At 37.9% G+C, this 25,154-nt stretch overlaps 1 protein-coding gene across 4 annotated transcripts in view; it reads right to left on the reverse strand.

Annotated features, from left to right (window-relative positions):
- Positions 1 to 25,154, reverse strand: part of MAP2K4 (mitogen-activated protein kinase kinase 4) — a 104,569-nt gene that overhangs the window by 53,635 nt on the left and 25,780 nt on the right. For 3 of the 4 annotated variants that reach the window (XR_009006296.1, XM_057536003.1, XM_057536002.1), the window contains one exon: positions 20,066 to 20,168. Coding sequence is in view for 3 of the 4 variants with exons in the window: in XM_057536003.1 (XP_057391986.1) it covers positions 20,066 to 20,168 (103 nt within the window). In the remaining variant the exon portion in view is untranslated. Of the gene's footprint in view, positions 1 to 4,372; positions 4,446 to 20,065; positions 20,169 to 25,154 lie in introns of those variants that run through there. The other variant, XM_007175290.2, reaches the window with a different exon arrangement.

The raw sequence follows: 25,154 nt of genomic DNA on the forward strand, positions 1-25,154 counted from the left end.
TGTATTCCATATGTTCAAGGAACTAAAGAATGGAGAGAAGAACCAAATCAAACGTCTGGATATAAAAACTACAAGGGGGCAGGAAGAAACTCTGGGGGATGATGAATATGTCATTATGTTGCCTGTGGTGATGGTTTCACAGGTGCATACATACCTCAAAACTCAGCAAATGTACACCTTAAATAGGTGCGGTTTATTACATGTCAATTATACCTCAAAACTGTCAAGAGAGAGAGACTGAGTTTCCTCGGGCCCCACTCTGTCTGAAAGGGATCTGCCTGTCACACGTCTACAGTTGAAAGCACGTGTACAGTTTGAGGCATCCAGGGCTCAGTGCACTCAATCAAAGCACTCACTGCTCCAAAGGCAAATATTCCTCCCCCCAATCTCCTTGTTCTCTAACGCTGTGCTCTCAGCTGACAGCAGCAAATATAAAAATACAACTCTCAGTCTATTTTGCTGCTACAACCCTTCTCTGCGTCCACCTACAACACTTCTCAGAACGACCACACTACCCAGTGGAATGTGTCTGCATCCATTTCTCCTCCTCCTCCCGTTCCTCTCCAGGTATTTTCTGTAGTTACCAGTGAGGGGGGAGGGCAGAAAAGAGAATGAAAATGCTCGGTCTTTGAGACTAGAGGCTCAGAAGGGGCCCCCTTACCTCAGGCAGTCTCTGCAGGAATGTTGGAAGAGAAACCCTGGGTACATTTTTTCTTTACCCTGGCTGTTATTGTTATTAGCAATCAGATATAGCGTTTAGCATTAAGTTGTCTTAATTTTCTACGTTTCATATTTTTACCTTTGTTTCTTAAATATTTTAGCAGGCAGCTGCTACTCATACATCATTTTGTACTACAAATATGAAATTGCTTTTATAAAGTCATAACTTTAGTTCCTCAAGCAAATAAGAACCAAGGGTCTGAACCATTTTTTTCATTCCTAACCTGTAGCTAATTTTTAATACTATTACTATGTGAATTATCTTTTAAACACATAACTATGAAACAACTACATTCTCAAGCTTATTTTTATTATTTTGGGGGGACATTTATCCAAATAAGTCAATGAGAAAAGAAGTTTTTATAGAAATAAATTTTATTAACAGACACGTTTTGCTATGCATCTATTTTATATAATATATCTACTTGAAATCTAGCGTATTTTTGAACCCCTTAGAGTACTTAAATTTTAGCTTGTATGAACTATGATCAACCAGCTTAATTTAATCCCAATCTGTGCTTTAAACCTTATCTCATTCTATTTCCTTATGTATATTCTAGATGCCAACAGAAAAATTAAAAGTTAAAGTAATTGTAGCGGGGCTTCCCTGGTGGCGCAGTGGTTAAGAATCCGCCTGCCAATGCAGGGGACACGGGTTCGAGCCCTGGTCTGGGAAGATCCCACATGCCGCAGAGCAACTAAGCCCGTGTGCCACAACTACTGAGCCTGTGTTCTAGAGCCCACGAGCCACAACTACTGAGCCCGTGAGCCACAACTACTGAAGCCTGCGTGCCTAGAGCCCGTGCTCTGCAACGAGAGAAGCCACCACAATGAGAAGCTTGCGCACCGCAACGAAGAGTAGCCCCCGCTCGCCACAGCTAGAGAAAGCCCGCGCGCAGCAACAAAGACCCAACGTAGCCAAAAATAAATAAATAAATAAATAAAATTTATATAAAAAATAAAGTGATTGTAGCTAAATTTGAATCTTTCTCTGAAGCTGTTTAAGCTGAAGCACACAATTCAACATGGGTGGCACTTAGTACACAAAACATCTTGTTAAAGGAAGAAGAGAAGAAAATGTCCATTCCTACCGCTTGCTAACGTCTCAGTTTGGTGTTGAAGATACACACAGTCACAGACTAACAGAATTCAATTAGATAGAATATATGAACTTCATCCAGTCTTGCCCTTCAGGAAACTGTGCCTGAAAATCCTGGCTCAGGCTTCGTGTTCCTCCTCTGTACCCACATATGGTGAAATCAAGAAACACCCAGCCCACAGCAAATTCCTGATCTACAGCCCAATAACTTTTTTTTTTTTTAAAGTATAGTAGGCTAGTTTGGTACTGCTTATTCTTGGTGAACCCTAATTTGGATCCACTTCTAACCATCTTTGCTTAATTCTGCTGGTGATTATCTTCATCAAGTCTACACCAGGGGCTTCATTTTCAGGTGTACAGCTGAGGATGCAGGCCCTAGGCTGGGGTCCCTGAGATCACAGAGTGAGGAGGATTTTCTCTGCAGCTCCAGCACCCACACTGGAATCACCTGTCTACCATTTGATTCTTCACCATGGGCATGTATCACTGCTTAAACATTTCCAAATATACCCAAATATGCTAGATGAAACTTCCAAGGGATGCAAGGATAGAGATCTACTGTCAATACTATGGCTTATAAATGTGCTCAGAAGGTAAGAGGAAACATCACGGACCTCACCTGCCTAGGCCAACAGTCTATATGCTCTCATAACAATACAAAGGCTCTCTAACCAGAGTCAAGTCTCAAACTTACAGCTCTATTCACTCCACTCATGTATGGAATCTATTTATTTTAAATCATATATGTATTTCCCATTGTCATAATCTAGTCATGAGTCTAATCTCTCAAAATTCTGATTCTCATTTTGGTTCCAACTACCTTTCATTAAATTTCCAGATTCACTTTGTTGTTTTTTAGGGGGTGGGAGTTGAGGAGAGACTGATGGAGACATGTAATGTTAGACAACGCTCATGGTTTCCTGTGAATATTTTAGTACCTTTTCTCCTGCGAATATTCCAGTACTACCTCTACCCAGCTGCTTCTGTTTGCATCACAGAGGCTGTCTGCTATGATTTTTAACTATGCCTGTATTGTCCGGTCCTTGAAAAGTAAATTTAACACCCTCTCCAGCAGGTCAACGAGTCTACTTCAGAGGATATGCCTCACAGGTTTCCAAAGGAAACCTGCCAGGAACTGACTTTTCTTAACACAGAATGTAGTCTAAGAAGCCAAAACCCAGTTCTTTAACACCATATGCAGTCGGCTGAACTGTAGCCCCAACAAAAGACATGTCCATCTGGAACCTCAGAAGGTGACCTTATCTTTACAGATGTAATTAAGAAAATGGTCTCGAGAAAAGACCATCCTGGATTAGGGTGGACCCTAAATATAATGATGAGTGTCCTTAAAAGAGACAGAAAAGGAAACAGAGACACACAGAGACAGGGAAGTAAGGACAGGCAGCAACTGGAGTTATACTACCAAAACCCAAGAGACGCCAGGAGCTACCCGAGCTAGGAATAGGACGGAAGGATCCTCCTCTAGAGCCTTCCAAAGAAGCACAGCCCTGCCAACACCTTGACTTCAGAATTTCTGGCCTCCTGAGCCCTACAGAATAAATTTCTGTTGCTTTAAGCCACCAAGTCTGTGGGAATTTGTTACAGCAGCCCTAGGAATCCAATACACCATCTAAATCACAAGTCACCAGACTTTTCTGTAAAGGGACAGAGAATAAATATTTCAGGCTTTGCCCTCTAATCAAGTCTCAGTGGCAACTGTGTAACCACATGGGTGTGGCTGCATTCCAATCACACTTTAGTTTCAAACACGAGCAGCAGGGCCACATTCGGCTCCTGAGCGGTAGTTTGCTGACTACATCACCTACGTGACATATAGTCAGCTAAGTATCACCTATCATTTAAATGATCTAAATCCTATCTATTCTTCATATCATTTCTCTTTCAAATTTACAACCATGCTCTGGAGGATAAGAAATTCCAATTATCTACCCAAGTCCTATAGTTTTATTTCCAGAATTTAATCTCGAGATACATTTCAGGCTTTTTCTTAAAAATCCTCCACAAATCCACAGGGAGTAGGACTGAGGGTCTGACGGCCCTTCCCTGACTCTCCCTGTGTACAGGGAAGTGAGCACACGAGGCAGCAGCAAACCTCCCCACACCCAGAGCAGCCCTCACAGCTGCGCAATCACCCTTCAGCAGGCAGCAGCTCATTACCTTACCAGCATTCTCCTTCCCGTACAGGAGAACGTGATTCCCTGAGCTTGCCAGCGCCTGCTAATTTTCCTTTGATAAATAAATATCTTCTTGTGTCTAGAACCACCCTCTGTAAGACCCCTTTATTATTTAATCAGTTTGAAGTGTGTTTTCTCCTCTTATTTCATTATCGCATTCTTCTACTTCATTTATCTTTATCTTGATTTCCTCCCAATGCTATCAAACACATCTTTCTTCCCAAATTATTTTTCCTCCTTTTTCCCAAAGCTTCTCTGATTTTAGCAAGCCAGCATATACTAAAACGCCTCAAGCTGTTTTACCCTCTCCTCATAACTCGTAATCCTCCTTAGACAGGAAAATAAACATAACACATACCCTGCACAGCACTGCAACTGTTCTCCTGTGTCCATACTGTTAGGATCTCTAGATGAATACTGCTTTATGCATCCTTCTGCAATGCAGCTCTGTTAATTCCGGAAATTTCCACAGTAAACGCAATCTGTCAGTTGCCATGGAAACTGCCTGCTTCCTGGCACTACTAACAAAATGAGTATCTTTGCTAAGATTTAAGATGAGGCAAAAGGAAAAACTGAAAAAAGAAAGATTTCTAGAAGAATCGCTCAAAGACTCCAGAGATAAACTTTCAAATTTTGATATCCATATTCAGTGAACAGAAGGTATTAATTGTACAAATCTGCAGTATTTTGAAGTAGTATTGATTTATGAAGTAGAAAGCACGTTTTCTTTAATCAACCAGGAAGACAGTAATAGAACACACGAACATTCACGTTTATATCTCGCTGCATATTCCCTAAGAGCTGATGTTTCCCACCTATGCTCAAAGCATACCGCTGAAATGGTTTTTCTGGCTGTGCTTCTTATAGAAAAGGTTAGGAAAGCTGCCCTAAACCAACAGGTTACAAGTTTCCATAAGATCCTTTCCCTATTTGGGCTCCAATCTGCACTGGTGGCTAAAACCCCATCCCCCCAAGTATTACAAGAAATCAGAGTAGTTTAAAAGGGCATCTCAGGAGTCATCACTAGCAAAGCAGCCTTACCAGTACTCTCAGAACATTAGACCTAGTTGACCACCCCCCCACCCCCGCCCTCAGAAACTATGCTCGGTTCCCATGATATCACCCTCTATGGATTTGCTTCCTACCTCTCAAACGTCTTTCCTATCCCAGCCTGTTGCTCCTCTTGTATCCAGCCTCTGAACATCAGATTTCCTCGGGGTTCAGCCCTGGACTCAATGGTCTCATCAAGATACACTCTCTTCCTAGACAATGTTATCATCTATATGCTGACAACTCTCAACTTTTTGTCTCCAATCTGTACCCTTTTCTTTGCACACCAGACTCTCATTTTCGACACCAGAGTATGTGTCATGTTTATTTCCTTGACATCTCTGATAGGATATTTCACAGGCATCTCACACTTAACACATCTAAAACTTAACTCTCGCTCTTCTGTGCTCCCTTGTCCACTGAAGCTCCAGACCCATCCAGTGGTCCCCCATCAGTAATGGCAACTGAACCCATCATTCAAGCCAGAATTCTGGAAGTCACTATGAATGCCTTCCCCTCTTCACAACCCACATTCAAATTATTACCAATTTCCGTGAATGCTGCCTCCAAAAATCTCCGGAATCTGTCCATTTCCCTCTGCCTCCACTGTCATCAACTCAATGTCATCACCACCCATATATTTCAGCTACACCACCACAGCCTTACTGGGTCTCCCTAATTCTATTCTTGCCTCTCTCCAGGGCATACCCCACACAGCAGCCAGAATCATCACTTCAGAACGTAAATCAGATCATGTCACTCACCTGCCTATAACGTGCCACAGCTTCCCACTACACTTTGTACATCACCCCAACTCTGCCTCCTACAAGACCCTGCATCATCTGGCCCATGACTATCTCTCCACCCTTACTTTAAATCCACTTCTCCTTCCTCATTCAATTATTCTCCACTCAAACTGGCATTCTTTCAGTTCCATAAAAAGCTGAACCTTTCGCACCTTGATATCTTGAAACTTCAAATACATGCTATTCCCTCTGCTTGGAACACTCTCATCAGCCCCTTCCCCAAACCTAGTAAAAAGCTACGCAAGCTTAGAAGCCTTCCATGGCTATCTCTTCACCATCTCCACTCCAAATTAGGCCCCTCTTTCATTCTTTCATGGCATCGGGTTATGTCCTTCAATAGCAGGTATACTAGTTATAATTTCATTCATTCATTCATTTGCTGAATGTCTGTGTCTACCTCTAAACCTTAAGCGTCATGAAGCAGCACTCACATCTCTTTTTCTCAACATGAAATACCCAGTGGCCACCACAGTACCTAGTAGATGGCAGACATTCAATAAACAGTTGCTGAACATATGACAGAACACCTATCGGGTTGCTTTGGTTTCTGACAGCTGTCAGTCGCTCACCAAACTCTGACACACTCCCTGGGCTCTATGAGGTATCCCTATATCCCTTCCCTACATTCCCCTTTTTTGCACCCATTGAAACCCCAAGCTAAGGAGGAACACGTCTCTTGTATCTGACTTCTGCAGCTCCTCCATCAGGAGAGGCAATGGCAACCATCCGGGTGTACCTGCAATGCTCTGTGTGTCAGTGGTCCTCAACCAGGGGCAACTTTGCACCCCAAGGGTCTGGAGACATCTTTGGTTGTTACAGCTGAGGGAGGGGGGCGCTACAGCATCTAGCGAGTAGAGTCCAGAGGTGCTGCCAAACATCCTACAACACACAGAACAGCCCCTACAGCAAGGAGTTATCCAGCCTAAAATGTCAATGGTGCCAGGGCTGAGAAGACACAGCTGCGCCTTCCAAGTCTCCTAACATAGGAGAAAGGCCAAAAACTGTCAATCTATAATCATTAAACATTTTTTAATTTAAAAAAAATGCAACATTTCACTAACACAAAGTTATTCTTAAAACATTGTTTTTAATTTAAAAATGAAAATAATCTAAATTGGCTATAAAATGCAATGAAAGGTACACAACTGACTGAAAAATAGGGTATGTGCTAATTTAGAAATATCTGCAAGATGTAACTATGTGAAAAAAAACAAGCTACAAAGCAGTCTATAATAAAACTACTTTATGTATAAATATTTTCATGGTTTTATATAAATTATCACGTATTTTGATATATGAACAAGTTTTTCTGCAAGGACATATTATACTTTATAATAAAGTCGTATCTTCAGAGAGCAATATTAAGGACATGGAGCTTTTTATTTTATAACTTTCCATACCAACTGAATTGTCTTACTAGAAGCATATATTACTCATTTTTTAAAGGGTAACATCAATTATGTGGACAGTAAAATTATGGGCCACTTTGGTTTTCTTCTTTATACTTTTCTATATTCAAAAACAGAAAAGAGAGGAAAGACAGAAAGAGAGGGAGGGAGGGAGGGAAGCAGGGAGGGAGGGAAGCAAACACCACCGGTAAATGTGCTTTTAAAAGCACAGTAAAGACAACATGTCCCTGCACCTTATAACTACTTAAGGGTACACCACACCTCATGTGACTTGATGAATGTTCCAGATTAATCCTCAAAAGCAACCTGATAACCTTCTTTAACTTTTCACTCTAGGTCTCTTTCAAACATCATGACAAGGGAAACCAAATGGGCAGAAACAAAATTTGTCACAGGCACAGGAGCCAAATCCAATAAAAACACAGGGTTCATATACTTATCAAGTGACTGATGAAACACAGAGGTGCTTTGAGAACAAGAACAGAAAGCCACAAGTACTGTTTAGTGAAAGTAAATAATATACTCATAATTTTTATCATTATTGTTCTGGCCTTTTCGTAATTGAAGTATCATTTTCATATAGTGAAATGCACAAACCATTAAGTATTGAGTTTGATGAGTTAGCAAACACGTACACCCTTATATCTCACAACCCTAACAAGATATAGGATGTTCCATCACCCTGGAAAGTTCTCTTCAGCCATGCTTTCCAGTCCCCTCCAGAGACACACGCTGTCTGATTTCAGCCACCATAAATTAGTTTTGCTTCCTTCAGAATTTCATAGATACAATCAGATGGTGTGTTTTCTTGTGTCTGGTCTCTTCTGCTCAGCATTTTCGGTGATTCATCAATGTGACTGTGGGCATCAGTACTTTGTTCTTTTTTACTGTTGAGAATTTCATTGAATTATATACCCCAATTTGTTTATCCATTCTTCCATTATTAGACATCTGGGCTGTCTCTAGTTTGAGGGCAACTACGAATAAAGTTTTTAATGAATATTCGTATGCAAGTCTTTCTGAGGACATTTTCATTTTGGGTGAATAATAAGGAGTAGAATTCCTGAGTCATGGGGTAGATGTATGTTTAACTTTATAAGAAACTATCAAAGAGTTTTCTAAAGTGATTGTACCACTTTCTACTTCCCCAACAGTATGTGAGAATTCCAATCACACCCTATACTTGCCAATATACTGCATGGTCTTTTAAATTTTATGCATTCTGACAGTATGTATGGTATTTCCTTGTGGTTTTAATTTGCATTTCCCTAATTAATGATGTTGTTAAGCACGTTTTTCATGTACTTATTATCCATTCCTATACACTTTCGGGAAATGTCTGTGAAGTCTTTAACCCACATTTTTCTTTGTTTTGTGTTGTACTTCATTATATTTACTAAAGTTCTTTGTCAGATATATTAACTATGACTATTTTCTCCCAGTATGTAGCTTGCCTATTTATTTTCTTAAGAAGCTTCTGATGAGCAGAAATTTTAAATTTTGGTAAAATCCAATTTATCATTTTTTAGTAGTTATTTCTTTCTCTGTCCTGTCAAAGAAATCTTTCCTTATGCCAGATCACAAACTGACTTGGATATTTTCTCTTATATAAGCTTTATAGAATTTTTCCTCATAGATCTATGACCCATCTCAAACTACTTTTTGCGTATGGCATAAAGTAGGAATCAAGATTTACTCTGTTCCATTCCTTCTTCCAGTTGTTCCATCACCATGGAAATTCTCTCTTTTTCCCCACTGAACTGTATAGGCAGCTGATCAAAAATCAGTGGATTTTATCCATTCCTCTGTTGATGGACATTTAGGTTGTTTCCATGTCCTGGCTATTGTAAGTAGAAGATGCAGTACATATATACAATGGAATATTACTCAGCCATAAAAAAGAACAAATACTGCCATTTGCAGCAACATGGATGGACCTAGAGATTGTCATACTGAGTGAAGTAAGTCAGACACAGAAAGACAAATATCACATGATACTGATTACCTAAAAAAAGGGGTACATATAAACTTATTTACAAAACAGAAGTAGAGTCACAGATGTAGAAAACAAACATAGCTACTAGGCGATAAGGGGGGGAGGAATAAATTGGGAGATTGGGATTGACATATATACCCTACTATATATAAAATAGATAATAAGAACCTGCTGTACAGCACAGGGAACTCTACTCAATACTCTGTAATGGCCTATATGGGAAACGAATCTAAAAACAAAAGAGTGGACATAAGTATTGATGTACGTATAACTGATTCACTTTGCTGTACACCTGAAACTAACACAACATTGTAAATCAACCACACTCCAATATAAATTTTTTTTTAAAAATGGATTTTATGTTTGTCTACCGGACTTTCTATTCTGTTGATCTATTTGTCTATCCTAAATGTCCTTCCACAAAGCCCTAATTACTGTAGATTTATAGCAAACCTTGAAGTTTAAGTCTTCCAACTTATTCTTTTATAAAATTGTTTTTGGCTATTCTAGATCCTTTGCATTTCCATATAAATTCCATGTATTTAGGTCTTTAAGTTCTCTCAGCAACATATTATAGTTTTGTAGTTTCAGTGTAGAAGTCTTATGCATTTTTCACTAAATTCATCACTAAGTATTTTATACTTTTTCATTCTCTGACAATCATTTTTTCAATTTCACTTTTCAGGTGTTCCTTTACTAATATGTTTTAAATTGATTTTGTAGTAATGATCATGTATCCTGCAACCCTGCTAAAGTCACTTAATTCTAATGTTTTGTAAATTAACTAGGATTTTCTACACATATAGTCATATCATCTGCCAAAAAAAAAAAAAAAAGACTGGTTTGCGCTTTTTTTTTAGATTTATTATTTATTTATTTTATTACTATTATTATTATTATTTTTTTTTTGGCTGCATCGGGTCTTAGTTGCGGCATACAGGATCTTTGTTGAGGCATGAGGGATCTTTCACTGTGGCGTGCAGGCTTCTCTATAGTTGTGCGGCAGGTTTTCTCTTCTCTACTTGTGGCGTGAGGGCTCCAGAGCACGTGGGCTCTGTAGTTTGCGGCACACGGGCTCTAGTGGAGGCGCTCGAGCTCAGTAGTTGTGGTGCACAGGCTCAGTTGCCCTGTGGCATGTGGGATCTCAGTTCCCTGACTAGGGATCGAACCCACGTCCCCTGCATTGCAAGGCGGATTCTTTACCACTGGACCACCAGGGAAGTCCTATGGTTTGCTTCTTTCTTTCCAATCTTCGTGTCTTTTAATTCTTCTGCTTACCTCATTGCACTGGCTAAGACCTCCAGTATAATACTGAATAGAATTGGTGAGTACAGATATTCTTGTCTTATTACTAATCTTGGAGAAAGCATTAAGTCTTTTGTCTCTAAGTATGATATTAGCTATAGGTTTTTCATAGATGTACTTTGAACAGCTGAGAAAGTTCCCCCTCTTTTCCTAGTTTAATGAGAATGTCTATAATGAATGGATATTGAATGTTAAATGTTTTTTCTGCATCTACTGAAATGATTATGCCATTTTTCTCCTTATTTTATTAATGCAGTGAATTATATTGATAATTTTCAAATGTCAAATTAAGATAAATCCCACTAGGTCATGACATATTATCCTTTCTATATGTTGTTGGATTCAATTTGCTAATATTTTGTTGAGGATTTTCAAGTGTATATTCATGAGGGACAGTGGTCTGTAGTATTTTTTTAATAATATCCCTGTCCAGTTTTGATATCAGGGTTACGCTGAACTCATAAAATGAATTGGGAAATGCTCCCTACTCTTCTATTTGCTGAAAAAGTTTGTGGAAGCTTAGTCTTATTTATTCCTTTAATGTTTGATAAAATTTACCAGGAAAACCATCTGGGGCCCCAAGTTTCCTTTGAAAGTGAAAGTTTTTCACTCTAAATCCAATTTTTAACAGATATGGGGTATTCAGATTTTCCATTTCTTCTTGGGTTAGTTTTTATTATTTATGTCTTTCAAGGAATCTGTCTATATCATTCAGGTTATTAAATTTATTGGCATAAAGTTACTTATTATATTTCCTTAGTATGCTATTACTGTCTGTGGGATCTGTAGTGATTGCCCTCTTTCATTCCTGACAATGATAACTTGGGCTTCTTCTTTTCTTTCATCTATCTCGCTAGGGGTTCATCACTTTTATTGATCTTCCCAAGAAACAACTTTTGAATTTGTGACTTCCTCTATTATTTGTTCATTTTCTATTTCATTAATTTCTGCTCTTATCTTTATTATTTCCTTTCTTCTACTTACTTTGGATTTAATTTGCTCTTCTTTTCCTAGCTCCTTAATGTTGTTATTCATTACTCTGTCTAGTGATTCTGTGTTTGTGCCTTGCCTAGGCATTTAAATATTTAGGAACACTGTTATAACACTTTTTCTTTCTTTCTGATTCATTTAGAATCTGTAATCATTCTCTCAATTGAGTTTAATTCATGCCCATTTCTTTTTCAAAAAAGGACACTGGGTAATTCTCCAAAGGAAAAAATCAGGCACCTCTTCTTCACCTCACTGTGAGTATCACCAAGCAAATCACAAAGCTTCCAATCACCTTTTGGTTGCCTCTTTTATGCATGTGTGTGTGAGACAACCAAGGATCAACCAAAGACAAACAAAAAGTGAAAATACATATGAAGTTGAAGGAGAAAAAAAGTTAAGAAAAACAGGGACTCAAACTAAGAGGTCCAAAACCTAAAGTGGAGTTTCAGCAGGAGAGCTACCAGAAAGGAGAAAATCAAAAGAATAGGAGAAAATCAAAAGAATAAAAGAAAAATAAAGCATATATCCTAGAATGAAAGATAGTGGTTTCTAGTTTAAGAGAGCCGTGAAAGGAAAGAAAGGAAGGAGAAGAGAAAAGGAAAATAAAACCAAAGCAGATTTCTGACACTGGGGAAAAGACAAAATCCTACAATCATCCACAAAGAAAAAAACAGGTCATATTCCAAAGTTCAAGAAACACAATGGCATATAACTTTTTAACAGTAATCCTTGAACACTGGAAACATTGGAGCAACGCTTTCAAAACTCTGAAGAAAAATGTCTACCCCAGAATTCTATAGTCAATAAAACTACTAATCTATTAAGAGGGTTAGATAAAGGCATTTTCAGACATGCAAAGACCCAAAAACCTTACTTACTAAGAAAAAACACTTATCTTAGGAAACCGTTAGAAGATATACTCCCCCAAAATGTGAGAGAAAAACTGAAAAAGAGAGAGAAAGAAAGAGAGCAAGAGAGAGAGAAAGAGGAAGAGAGGAAGGGAGGGAGGGAGGGAGGGAGGGAGGGAGGAAGAAAACATGAGATCCCCGCAACAGGGAATCAGGTTCAGGAGAGTAACACAGGCGTTCACAGCACAATGGCACCGGCCGCAAGGTGCAGCCACCCCAGAATACAGCAAGAGTGCTGCATACACGGACGGATGGCTCTAGAAGAAAAGAGCTGAGTGATCACCTAAGTAGTTAATTCTGTGGAGAGCAGATTCACAGTGAACCATTAAATGAGGCAATTATTAACTCTGGGGCAAACACATTTGCTCAAGAACAGTAATATAATTATACTGTGACTCAATTTTAAATAATAATAATAAGAAAGAATACTCTGAAAAGAGATGATGTTTCCTTTAAATGGTAGAATTCCTTATTAGTAGACAGAAGTTTCCAGAAACATGCCTACATTACAAAGGCAAAGGACTTCTATAACATTATAAAGTAAACCAGAACTCAAAAACTTGCTGCCTGATTACAAATGGTTGGAAAACTCATCTAAAGCAAAGCAACCGGACATTTCTTTAAAGAGCAGAACTTTGCAGTACTACAGGTAAAGAACTAGGGATTATATATATATATATATTTTTTTTTTTTTTTTGGGATTATATATTTTAACGTCTAAGGCTCCGATTCGAGAATCAAGATGACGTAAAACACCAAAACTAAGTTCATTTTCGGGAGACAAGCAACTCAACAGCATTTATCACATTAATTTCTTTAAATAAATATTTCAGAATTAACATCCAATACCTGAGTCCAGCTTAAGGAGAATTATACTAGTGACTCTCCAAGGGTGGAGGGCCACATAGAGAATCAGCTCAGTCATATCTAGTACCACTGCCCTCCAAGTACAACCATCAGGTGCACGGAGGTGGAGTGTGGAACTGAAGGAAAGATTAAATACCTCTGAACTTTAAGAATGCAAGTTTTGAAAGATTATCTCACACAGCAGCATTATTCACTGTAGTCAAAAGTCGGAAACACCGAAATGTCCATCAATGGATAAATGGATAACAAAATGTCATATATACATACAATATAATTCACCCTTAAGAAGGAAATTCGGACACATACCAGAACACAGATGGAGAGTGAGGACATGCTGAGTGAAACAAGCCAGTCACAAAACAACAAGTATTGTATAATTCCACTTATATGAGGTACCTAGAGTAATCAAATTCACAGACATAAAGTAGAATGGTGGTTACCAGGGGCCAGAAGAAAGAGGAACGGGGAGTTAGTGTTTAGTGGATACAGAGTTTCAGTTTGAGAAAATAAAAGAGTTCTGGAGATGAATGGTAGCGATGGATACACGACAACATGAATGTACTTAATGCCACTAAGCTGTACACTAAGAAATTGTTAAGATGGTAAATTTTATGTTATGCATATTTTGCTACAGTAAGAAAAAAAAGTTTGCTGCAGTAAATCTAAACCAGCCCAAAATAAGTAAATTAGCCCACAGAATTTGACACATTTGGCCTTTTTAAATTTGGGGTACTAATTTGTACCTATAAATATTTCTACCATAAAATTACTGCCATTATGTGAAAGGGCTCCACCATAGAAATGTAGAGATTCCAAATGACTATGATTACATTAAAAATGTCAGAGACAGAAAAAAAAGTTTTAAGCTCAAGTAGACTAATGGTTTTCACACTCAGGAACTGACCAGAGATGTCCTGGGACTATTCTGAGGAATGAAGGTAGACAAGACCACAGAGCTCTCTCCCACCTCCACAAACAGCCTGTCAGGCTCATGCACAAGATTTTATTTCAAGAAAGGAGCACAACACTGGCTTGATTCATATTCATTCCTATTCATATTCATTTTCTCTCCCCCACCCCCCCCCGCCCCCGCCATTCACCATACAAAATAATGAAAGTCACTACCCTAATTCAATGCCTGAACTAAAATCAGAGTTAAGTGACACACTGAAGGTCACAGAGACCGTGATGACGCTGGGATAGAAACCAGGACTCCAGTAGTGACAAAACAGTTAATCCAAGATAATAAGTTTAAAAGATAAAGCTCCCACAATTTAACTAGCAATAAGTGTCCACGCAACTTATAATTACTGTTCTGCATTTTAAGATGATGCTCTACTGAGTAGGCTCATCGTGGAATTAAGAATACTAGTGATTAGGCTTCCCTGGTGGTGCAGTGGTTAAGAATCCGCCTGCCAATGCAGGGGACCCCGGTTGGAGCCCTGGTCCGGGAAGATCCCACATGCCGCAGAGCAACTAAGCCCACGCGCCACAACTACTGAGCCTGCGCTCTAGAGCCCTCGAGCCACAACTACCGAGCCCACGAGCCACAAGTACTGAAGCCCGCATGCCTAGAGCCCGTGCTCCACAACAAGAGAAGCCACTGCAACGAGAAGCCCGCACACCGCAACGAAGAGTAGCACCCCACTCACCGCAACTAGAGAAAGCCCACGCGCAGCAACAAAGACCCAATGCAGCCAAAAGTAAATAAATAAATTAAAAAAAAAAAGAACACTAGTGATTAACTGGGGACTTCAAAACTTCTTTTAAAGTTACCTCCTAGATGTTCTATGGCACAACTGAGCCTTTTTCTCTTCAAATATAATAAAGATAAATGAGATCCTCTTGGTCTCAACAAAACAGAGCCCCTTAAATTTACAACATATGGTTCCCAAATGTTTAGCTTAAGCCCCCAAATGTATCTTTACTCATCATTATTTATTTCCAATGTTAGCTTTTAAGCTGGTGGTTCTTCTTGTACAATCCTGATACGTTGTGAAGATAAAAGGGCTGTTCTTTCAGAATAACAATCGTATTTGGTGCATTCTAAATGATTCAGCACACTGACAGCACTCACACATCACTCAGCATGATGAAAGCACAGAACACAGCCGTGGAATATCTACTTCTGTTCAGGTCAAATTTTATATACAGAACATGATTTTAGCACAAGCCTGCCACATTTATAAGAATACCCTTGGGGTATCAAAAAGACATATAGTGCCTAGTATAATCCAATCCTGATGGAAATGTCAAAAGTAGCCAAACATTTTTTTCCTTTCGTCTTTCCTTGCACTCTTTAGTTTTACAGCTTAATCTTTCATTTAAAGAGCCAAATGGCAAAATGCTAACATTTCTTACATCTAGGTAGCAGGTACAAGAGTCTCTAACACTCACTTTTTCGTGTGTTGGAAATACTTATAATTTTAACCAATGATAATTAAATACCAAGGTTTCTTGTTCAGGTTGTCTCCTCACTCTCTAAGGACTCACATGAAAAGAATGATTTTTTTTAAAGGAAATAAACAATAAAGAAACAGAGATTTAGACAAATTTCTGAACACCTGAAAGCAGACAAAAATATCTAGACAAAGCAAAACTAATAAATTCCAAGGGAAGGGACTCTACAGTTTCAAAAACTTGTCAGCCAAGTGCAGAGTAAAACCTTGTTTAGCTCCTGCTTCAAACTTGAAAAAAAAAAAACAAAGTGATGAAGTAATCTATAATACTTATTTGATGATATTAAAGAATCATTTATCCTAGTAGATATAATGATAATATTATGATTGTGTTTTTAAAAAGGAGTCCTTGTCTTTTAAAAACACATCCTGAAATATTTATAGATGGAATAATATGTCTGAGGTTTGGTTAAAACTAAGGAGGGTAGAGGAATAGACAAAAATAATATTGGCCATATTAACTGTTGAAGCTGCTAAAGCTGACTGATAAATACATAGAGATTCAGCTACCACTCTCCAGTTTTGGATATATTTGCAACTTTCCATAATAAGGGGTTAAAAAAAATAGCAATAGAGAAAACTAGCACCCATAACACATGGTGGGAGGGGAGCATGCCGCCGAGACGAGAGATAGGTAATGGTCCCAACAGAACCTTAGAGAGGATTCATAGCTGGAAAGTACAAAAGCCTGGAAATGGAAGAGCGATTAAAATTCTTTCCAGAAGAAAGGTTTACTCAGCTCCTCCTTTCCTTTCCACCTGCCCCAAAATGAAAAGAGAGCATGTCTCTAAAGAAAACAAACATGCTATCTGGAAAAAACAATGCCTCCTAGGGCAAACATTGGTCTACTCATTATGGCATCTAGAGTATTCCTGGCCTAACAGCCAGCACTCAAACCATTCACAGAAAAGTCAAGTCAAGCCCACCAGTTGGCTGCCTCTAACCAGAGCTTCCAATAAGTCTTCTAATTTCCTCATCTTCAACTACCAGTGGACAACCGAGAACTACTAGACATGTGGAAAAAAGCTAACACAAAGGAGAAAGACAAAGATAAAAGAAAAAGTGACCCTTGAGGAAATAGATTACCTAAAGGATAGAAAAGAATTTTTAAATTCCAGACTTTACATCCATAAATTAAGAACAGGATACTAAGAAAAAGCCAGAATCAACTCTTAGAAATAAAAAATCAATTCCCTAAATAGAATATTCTATCAAAGGGTCAGGAAATAAAGGAAATCTCCTAGAATATAAAGCAAGAAAACAAAGAGATAGAAAATATAAAAGTCAAAGACCGAGAGAATTCAGAGATACAAAAACCAAATAACACACATTTCAGGAAGAGCGACTAGGAAAAACATGAAGGAATCTATCAAAAGAAAAGCAGCAGAAACTCTCTCAGAAAAAGATACGTGACTCTTCAAACTAAAACAACTCATCCGGTACACAGAAAGATGCTCCAAACCTAAGCATTTTCTCATATAATTATAGAACACCAAGAATAAAGGCAAAATGCTGAAAGTGAGAGAGAAATAGGTAATCTATAACTAACATCTCCACTACGATGAAACAGATCTACACATGGTCCCCAAATTTAGCTTGCGATGACACTCACCAGAATGCCATTCTCCCCTCTCTCCACCTAACCTCCTCTACGGGGCTTTCAAAGTCCAGTTCAAACCTTGTTCCTTTGTGAAACTTTTCACCAAGCTGTTTATCTGAAGTGCTCTTACCCCTCCTGCACCATTCATCTGACTTTTGATCTGTATCACCTTATGCCTTACTTCTTGAATTTCTGTCTTCTTGAAAGTTTATTTAAACTATTTCTCAGAAAATAAGGACACTGTCTTAATCTTTTTTTTTTTTAATCGTCCACAGAATCCTGCACCCAGTAGACATCAAATGTCAGATGGATCTGAAACTAGTCCCTGGGACATAACTTCATTAGTTACTTATATTTCATCTTATCTTTTCCTAAACTCATTTAAAAAGTTTTATATTTATATCTATAACTAAAGTTCAAGAAGAACTGAAAGCAAGGAAATTTTAAAAGGAGGAAACATATAAATGGCATAGAGGTATCTTTTTCAAAGCCTCCACCTACTGCAAGTTATATCTTCTAATTGCAAACTCATCCTAAGCAGTGATCAACAGTGGTTTTTAGTGCCTGATAGTATTCAATACACAGGAAGAATACAGAGGATCCCTGTGGAAGGCGGTGGGAAGGTAGAGAAGATATGCTGCCCTAAGCAGGGAAACAACTGTCTCTGAAGAGTATCAATACTAGTAGTTGCCTATTCCTGATCCAGATAACAGACCAGTGCAATAATAAAACTCAAAGGCAGGGTCTAAAACTTTTACATACTAGAATCAAATTCCAAAGATTCTATCACAAAGATGTCTATTACTGTGTCCTCTCAAACTTTTAACACCTTCTGGGAAGAGATAAATAAGAAACCTAGCTGGTTACAGGATTATTATGAAGTAGTTTTAAAAAAAGAAAGAAAGAAAAAACAAACAAAAAAACCCTGATAGACTCAAATTTTGGAAGAAAGCTTTTTCTTCACCACCCGTTTACTGTTTAAAAAAAAAAGATTCTGTCCATGAATTCCCCTAGACATGAAGTAAGTCTAATGGGAAGAGAGTACAAATATGTAAATGTTTTTCTAGTTCTAAATGCAAATCAGGTTGTCTTTCTCTTTGTCCAAGGGGGCTTTTAAAAAAAGAAAGAAAGATTTGTTAAGTTTGGCGATTACTACATATCCTTCTTTTTTAGACTTCAAATGTGTGGTTCAGCTGGCAACCAAGGTAACAGAAATGGAATATGTTCAAGAATTAGTTTTGTACTAGCTTTCACTAGAAATTCTAGGAAATGAGGAAGGAGGTTCTTTTAAGGTTCTTTTAAGTTCTTTTGTACTAGCTTTCACTAGAAATTCTAGGAAATGAGGAAGGAGGTTCTTTTAACAGTGTTTCCTTACTGCTGGAGCTCTGACTAATTAAGCAGTACTAAGAGTTTCCTTCCTCAATATGTTTCAGAGAAGGTAACAAGGTTGAGCTCTGACAAGAAGTCTCATTGTGAACAGCAGTCTAATAAAGCTGACAGACACCACTCCCAGGCAAATAAACTGCGACTCAGTTTTCATTGAAAATCTCTTTCATTCCCCTTTAGGTGATAGGTGTAAGCATAAGAGAGTACCACACGTACAGTACATGCTGCTTCCTTCTAGACACTGATGTTTTAAAAATAAAATATTTTCAGCATTCCTACTGCAAGACAGTCTACCTTCTACCAATGTGTTACTGTTTGCAAATACAATGTATGCTAAATGTCAAACAGCAATAAATGTGCCTCTTTGGGAAGAATATACGTATCTGTAGTCTAACAAAGTTTGAATACAAATTGCTGAGGAATTATTACAAAACTATAAAATAATGGATTCTGACAGCTTTTTAAACCATACCTTCTACCACTTGCTTTATAGTTCTCAATACTAGAACTAGGTGAAAATTATATTTCTGGACATTAGTAGAAATGTAAATCCACTGGCTTTGACCCTTCATGTTCTTGCCAGGTTTGAGAAAAAGAAAACATTATTTAATATTTAATATTTATTTATTTAATAAGTATTATTTAATACTTCACTTCACTTTGATTCAAAGGTTTCTGTAAAATATTATTATGGCAAGATTGCTTTAAATTAACTAATATATTTCTAATACTTTTCAGTAAAATGCTACAATATCATTTCTATTTTTTAATTTAAAAATATCAAGGGAATCAATTTTTTAAAAAATTACTGACACATATTCTTTCAATCTACTATGACATGGAAATCTTACAGACACTCAGTATATTAAGAATGGAGATCTATTTTGTCGCCTAGTAAGTGGGGATGATTTGTGCAGATCTACAGGAGAGAGTTAAGTTTTCTAAATACTACTTACAACTTAACTGGAAATCCAGAAGGAGAGGTAAAAATAATATTCTCAGAGTTCAATAAGAGAGAAATTAAAACGATATAAATGTAACTGTATCTTCAGCTCTTTCTTTCCCTTCAAGTAAACTTTAAAAAGGAAAATTGTGTTTGCCTACTTCAGACTACAGAATCAACGGTTTTCTATCTGAGTTCAAACAGTAATATTTCAAATGGCCCAGAGGATAATAGAAATACCAACCCCTCGACTTGAAAAAATTCATAAAACACAATAACTTTAAAACCCTTGCTTGAGTTGAGCCTTTTATTTGATTACCAGGAATACTCACATGTGTGGGTTTTGAACTCCTGCAGGATTGGGATTCAGAGTAAACCTTGCTGTAGATTTGAAAGGTGGATTTGCAAAATTCAACTTCAGTGCTTTGCGTTTACCTAAGAAATAACAAATAAAAAGTAAAAGTTTCAAGTACTATATAAAACAGGTAGGATTCTGAGGGCAAAAGAAATTCACACCAAAAGGCAGAAAATTTTGCTTTAACATATAATTAATATTTTGAAAGGTGGCAAAGAATTGCTCAGAATTAAGAAAAAGTAAATAAAAATGATCTAAAGTTGTTACTAACCACAAATCACTCATTATCTCCAGAACAACAGAAAACAGTGCTCAGTGCTTCCAGTTCATATTGCTCAGAGATGCTAAGGCTTTTGTAAGTAAAAACGCCACAATAAAAATCATTCCCCTCAGCAGATATACTGAAAAATACTAAAATATTAGCACCTTTCCAGTGTTACATTTTACTTCCTTAGTTTAATAAAAATCATTTTCCCTCGAATGTAATATAAACAACTGAGTGAAGAATATGAAGCATTCTGCAACCATAATGGCCTAAAAGCATTATGGTACAGTCAACTTCAAGTTAATAACACAGGTATACCAAATAATCATTTTTTGGGGGGCAATTTCTGTGGTATGGGAAGAGAGAAAGTATCAATACCTTATATTATACCAAAAAAAAAAAAAAAAATGTCCTTTACAGAAAAGCCAGAAAACTCAGAAAAGATAAAGAAACAAAAATGTATAAAATATTATATATACACCTATAAGTATATAGGGTTTTTTTTTTTTTAATTTTATAGCTACTTTAATTATTTATTTTTACTTATTTATTTTTGGCTGTGTTGGGTCTTCGGTTCGTGTGAGGGCTTTCTCTGGTTACGGCAAGTGGGGGCCACTCTTCATCGCGGTGCGGGGACCGCTCTTCATCGCGGTGCGCGGGCCTTTCACTATCGCGGCCCCTCCCGTTGCGGGGCACAGGCTCCAGACGCGCAGGCTCAGCAATTGTGGCTCACGGGCCCAGCTGCTCCGTGGCATGTGGGATCTTCCCAGACCAGGGCTCGAACCCGTGTCCCCTGCATTAGCAGGCAGATTCTCAACCACTGCGCCACCAGGGAAGCCCCAGTATATAGGGTTTTAAAAACTTGTATATACACTTAAAAGTCCAGTTACCCCAAAATAATCATTATCTATTGCACACTATTTTCTTTACATAGATGGAGACATTATTTTTCCCTCTACAATTAAAATTGGACAACAATACTGTTTTGTAACATGCTCTACTCACTGACCGTATTTTTTTCTATGTCAATAAATCTTACAAAATCATTAACGCAGGGTTCTACTGTAAGGAAATTTTGAAACAGAGTTGGGTTTTTCCACATTCTTAGTACACCTTGGTTTCATGTACATATTAAGGATACTTTTCCTAGTGCTCACTCTTCACACTTTATTATACATATATCAATCAATACCTATTCCAACAACATCTCTGCCATCCAAGCACCTTCCCACCTCAGTGGATTCAGAAAATGGATTAGAGGGCTCAACCTGTTCAGCCCGATGCTTTCACGAGACGTGGAAGGCTGAGCGTGCCACGCTAGTCGGACAGGACTGCAGGACAAGAGCTGGATCAGCTCTCAGGGATGGGCCTTTCTACAGGATAATGGCAGTTCCTAAGAAGCCCACTGTCAGACATAACCATAGTACAACATGAATTTTCCTCATAAGTTGCCCTTTTGGGTACCGATTTTTTTTTTTTAATAATTTTTATTTGACTGCAAGTAGAGAAAGGCCATTCAAATTATACATGCAAAAGGTACTCCACAAAAAATGGCAGATTTGACTGTATTAAAAAAGCAAACTCTGTATCTACCAAAAAACCTTTAAAAAGTTAAATGAAAACTTGGGAAAATCCTTATAATACAAAATCAGAAACTCTAAATATATAAAGACATCTCACAAATCAAGAAAAAAATAGAAAAATTGGCAAGGGTAAGAAAAATTAAGCAAAGTTGAGAAAAAATTATGAAAGGTACTCATAACACCAAAAACAGTTAAAATTTTGGTTCATGTGAAATTGGGAAAGTTTAGAGGTTTTATTTTGTACACATACATTTATTTTTTTAATGATTTTTAATCATTAATCATTTTTTTAATTTTTAATCATTAGAATGATTTTTTAATCATTTTTTAATGATTTTTAATGATTTTTAATCATTAAAAATTTTTTTTAATTTTTAATCATTAAAATGATTTTTTAATCATTTTTTTAATGATAACATTGGTGATCAGAGTGACCAGGTAAAAGAATCACTAGCAAACTACACTGCTGGTAGAAAAGTAACCTCTGGTGAGAGGTTCAGCAATATACAAGAAGCTTTAAGTGAATATGTTCTTTCACTTCTTGGAAATCTGTCTTTAAGAAATACTTAAAGGCAGAGGATTATTTGCAGGCCCTGCTAGATTCTGAAATTGCTTGGGACTGCTTGCTCACTCCTCTGGTCCTTCAGTTTTCTCCCTTTTTGAATGGGAATCTCCATCACTGTTATCCAATGCCTGACCCACCACTGTATCTTGGAAGCAGATAACTCATCTTCTAGTTACTAGGTTCATAGATGGAGAAGAATTTTGCGTCACAGTGGATCATACTCAAGAGTCTCACCCCATAGCTGATTTAGATGCTTTTGATGATGAGATTTAGGGCTGGTGAGCTGAAGATGTAATGAGTTAAGCCTTCTGGGGATGAGGGAGGAGGGTGAATGTACTTTGCATGTGGGGCAGATGTGACTATATGGGGGCCAGAAGGCAGACTGTAGTGGACTGAAAAGGTGGCCCCCAAAGTACCAGAAGTGATGAATGTTACTCCATATAGCAAAGTTTCTGGAGATACAATTGAGTTAAGGACCTTTGCAATCATAGATCTGAATGAGCTCAATGCTTACAAACTCCCCAAATCAAAAGCTGAACACCACCTGCCACGTGTGTGCGTCTGAAACTACCTGGTATATCACCCATGTTCTCTATATGGTGAAAAGTGATAGAAGACTGAGATCAAATGCTAAGGATAATAACAGAACATAGAATCATTGTGAAAACTATACAAAGAAAAACACCAAAAAGGGCCCTCTCTTCAAAAGCCCAATTTGACAGGACAGTAGCTAACCTTCCAAGGCAAATAAGGTATGTTACTACAATTAAAACGTACTCAAACTGTTCTTTTGAAAATAAATATTTTTACCTAAGACACACACACACACAGAGATTCCTTTTTGCACTGCATTCACATTTAAACAAAAATAAACTGAAGTCTTTAAAGGACATTTACTGCATAAATGAACAAGCACACAAGTAACAGAATGTGACATAACTTACATAAATTAGATTTAAACACACTCTATACTTCAGAAACATCTGCAGCTATCTTGAAAACAGTCCAAGTATATATTCTGATCTCTCACCAACAAAATATGCCAAAGAATTCTATAAAAGTTCAAAGCCTCTGTAAGCAGCGATGGCTCAGAGCCTGAGGTCGAGTTACACGGCCTGTTCTCAGCAGCGCACCCCAACTGCCCAAATGATGATCAGTTTAAGAGGAACTCATAAGGTGGTCAGCCTAGAGGAGGAGAAGGAACGCTCCAGAAAGTCCATCAAAGGTGAGATTCCAGGAAAGGCAGAAAGAGGCAGCTTTTACAGTACCTTAGAGGCTATTTCTGAATCTCTGTAGGCATGAGCCTTTTTGTTTGTTTAAGCATCTCTTCCTCTCCCATTAACTTTCTCTAAGTAAGAACCTCTATTAGGTCTTACTTAGGTTTCTCATCTTAACTTCTCTTTCTCAAGGGCCCCAAAAAACTAAACCCTAAAGGCAACCTGTCACCATGTATTCAGATATTTTTAATAACAAAACTACAAACAAATAGGATATTAGATCAATGTGGATTTTTTTCAAAAGCCTGCAACAACTTCCACAGGGAGAAAAGGGTATAAGGAAATAAGTGATCCTATAAATGGCCAGTGGAGATTTTTAGAAGCTAATAGGGATTAAAATATTTGTACAAATAATTTAAAGTAATTATCAAGAAAGACCATAAATTTGTGATTATAATTACTCCTTTGGTAAGACTGTCACCAAATAATCAATTCCTAACCAGTCAACAGAGATAAACAGACCCTCCCCTTTAACTACAGTAGGATAGAAACAAAGTATGCCAAACATCTTAAATTATTCATATGGAAGAAGTTTCCCATCCAGAAGACTGTCTTTGTATACTTAAAACCCAAGTTCAGTGCCTGACATAGAAAATACTTTCAAATGCTTATTGATCTGGGAATAAATTTGACATGGACAGACCCAGACAACTGAAGTGTGGGTTAAATTAGCTAGAGTAAGTTTCTGTTGTTGCCACCCAAGAACACTGACTGATAAGGAAAACAGTATTTGTCCTCATCTCACCAGATTTCCAAAGCGCTGCTGTATCCTTTAGGGCAATACTGCCTAACTTTTTTCATTCCATAGCTTACACAGAAAATGAGGACATTGGTTCAACACAGTGAGAAAATCAAAACCATAGCCGGCCCGAGAGCTGGCCGAGGCGGTTCGGCAGCCTCCGGCCCCACTCAGCCACTCCAGGGACTGAAGGGCCAGCCTTTCTGCGTTACCCTTGGAATTCTGGTTTCAGAGCTCTGCCTTAAGAGAACACCAGTAATACTGACACAAACTTCTCCATATCATGCATATGCAATTTCTTCCTCACAGTTCTCATGAGAGGAGCGTTCCTAAGCATGGGATCTTCAAGAATATTCAGAACTATGATTCTGAAGAAGAAGGATTTGTCCAAGTATATCCATACTCCCTACAGCCTAGGAATATCTTTTGCTCTAATTCTGACCACAGAACAACTCAGACTCACAGAATACTGAAGCCGAAAGGAAGACACCTTTCAGCTTTCAGACCATTGTGGGTTATGTGGTAGATTGTTACAAAAATAGCCACCAATGAATCACAGCTCCCTGTGTCCACGCCTCTTTGCAATGTGACTTTGCTGCTCTTCCCATCAACAGGTGGCATCCATTTCCCTCCCTCT

Source organism: Balaenoptera acutorostrata, chromosome 20, assembly GCF_949987535.1.
Source record: "Balaenoptera acutorostrata chromosome 20, mBalAcu1.1, whole genome shotgun sequence".
Classification (NCBI taxonomy): domain Eukaryota; kingdom Metazoa; phylum Chordata; class Mammalia; order Artiodactyla; family Balaenopteridae; genus Balaenoptera; species Balaenoptera acutorostrata.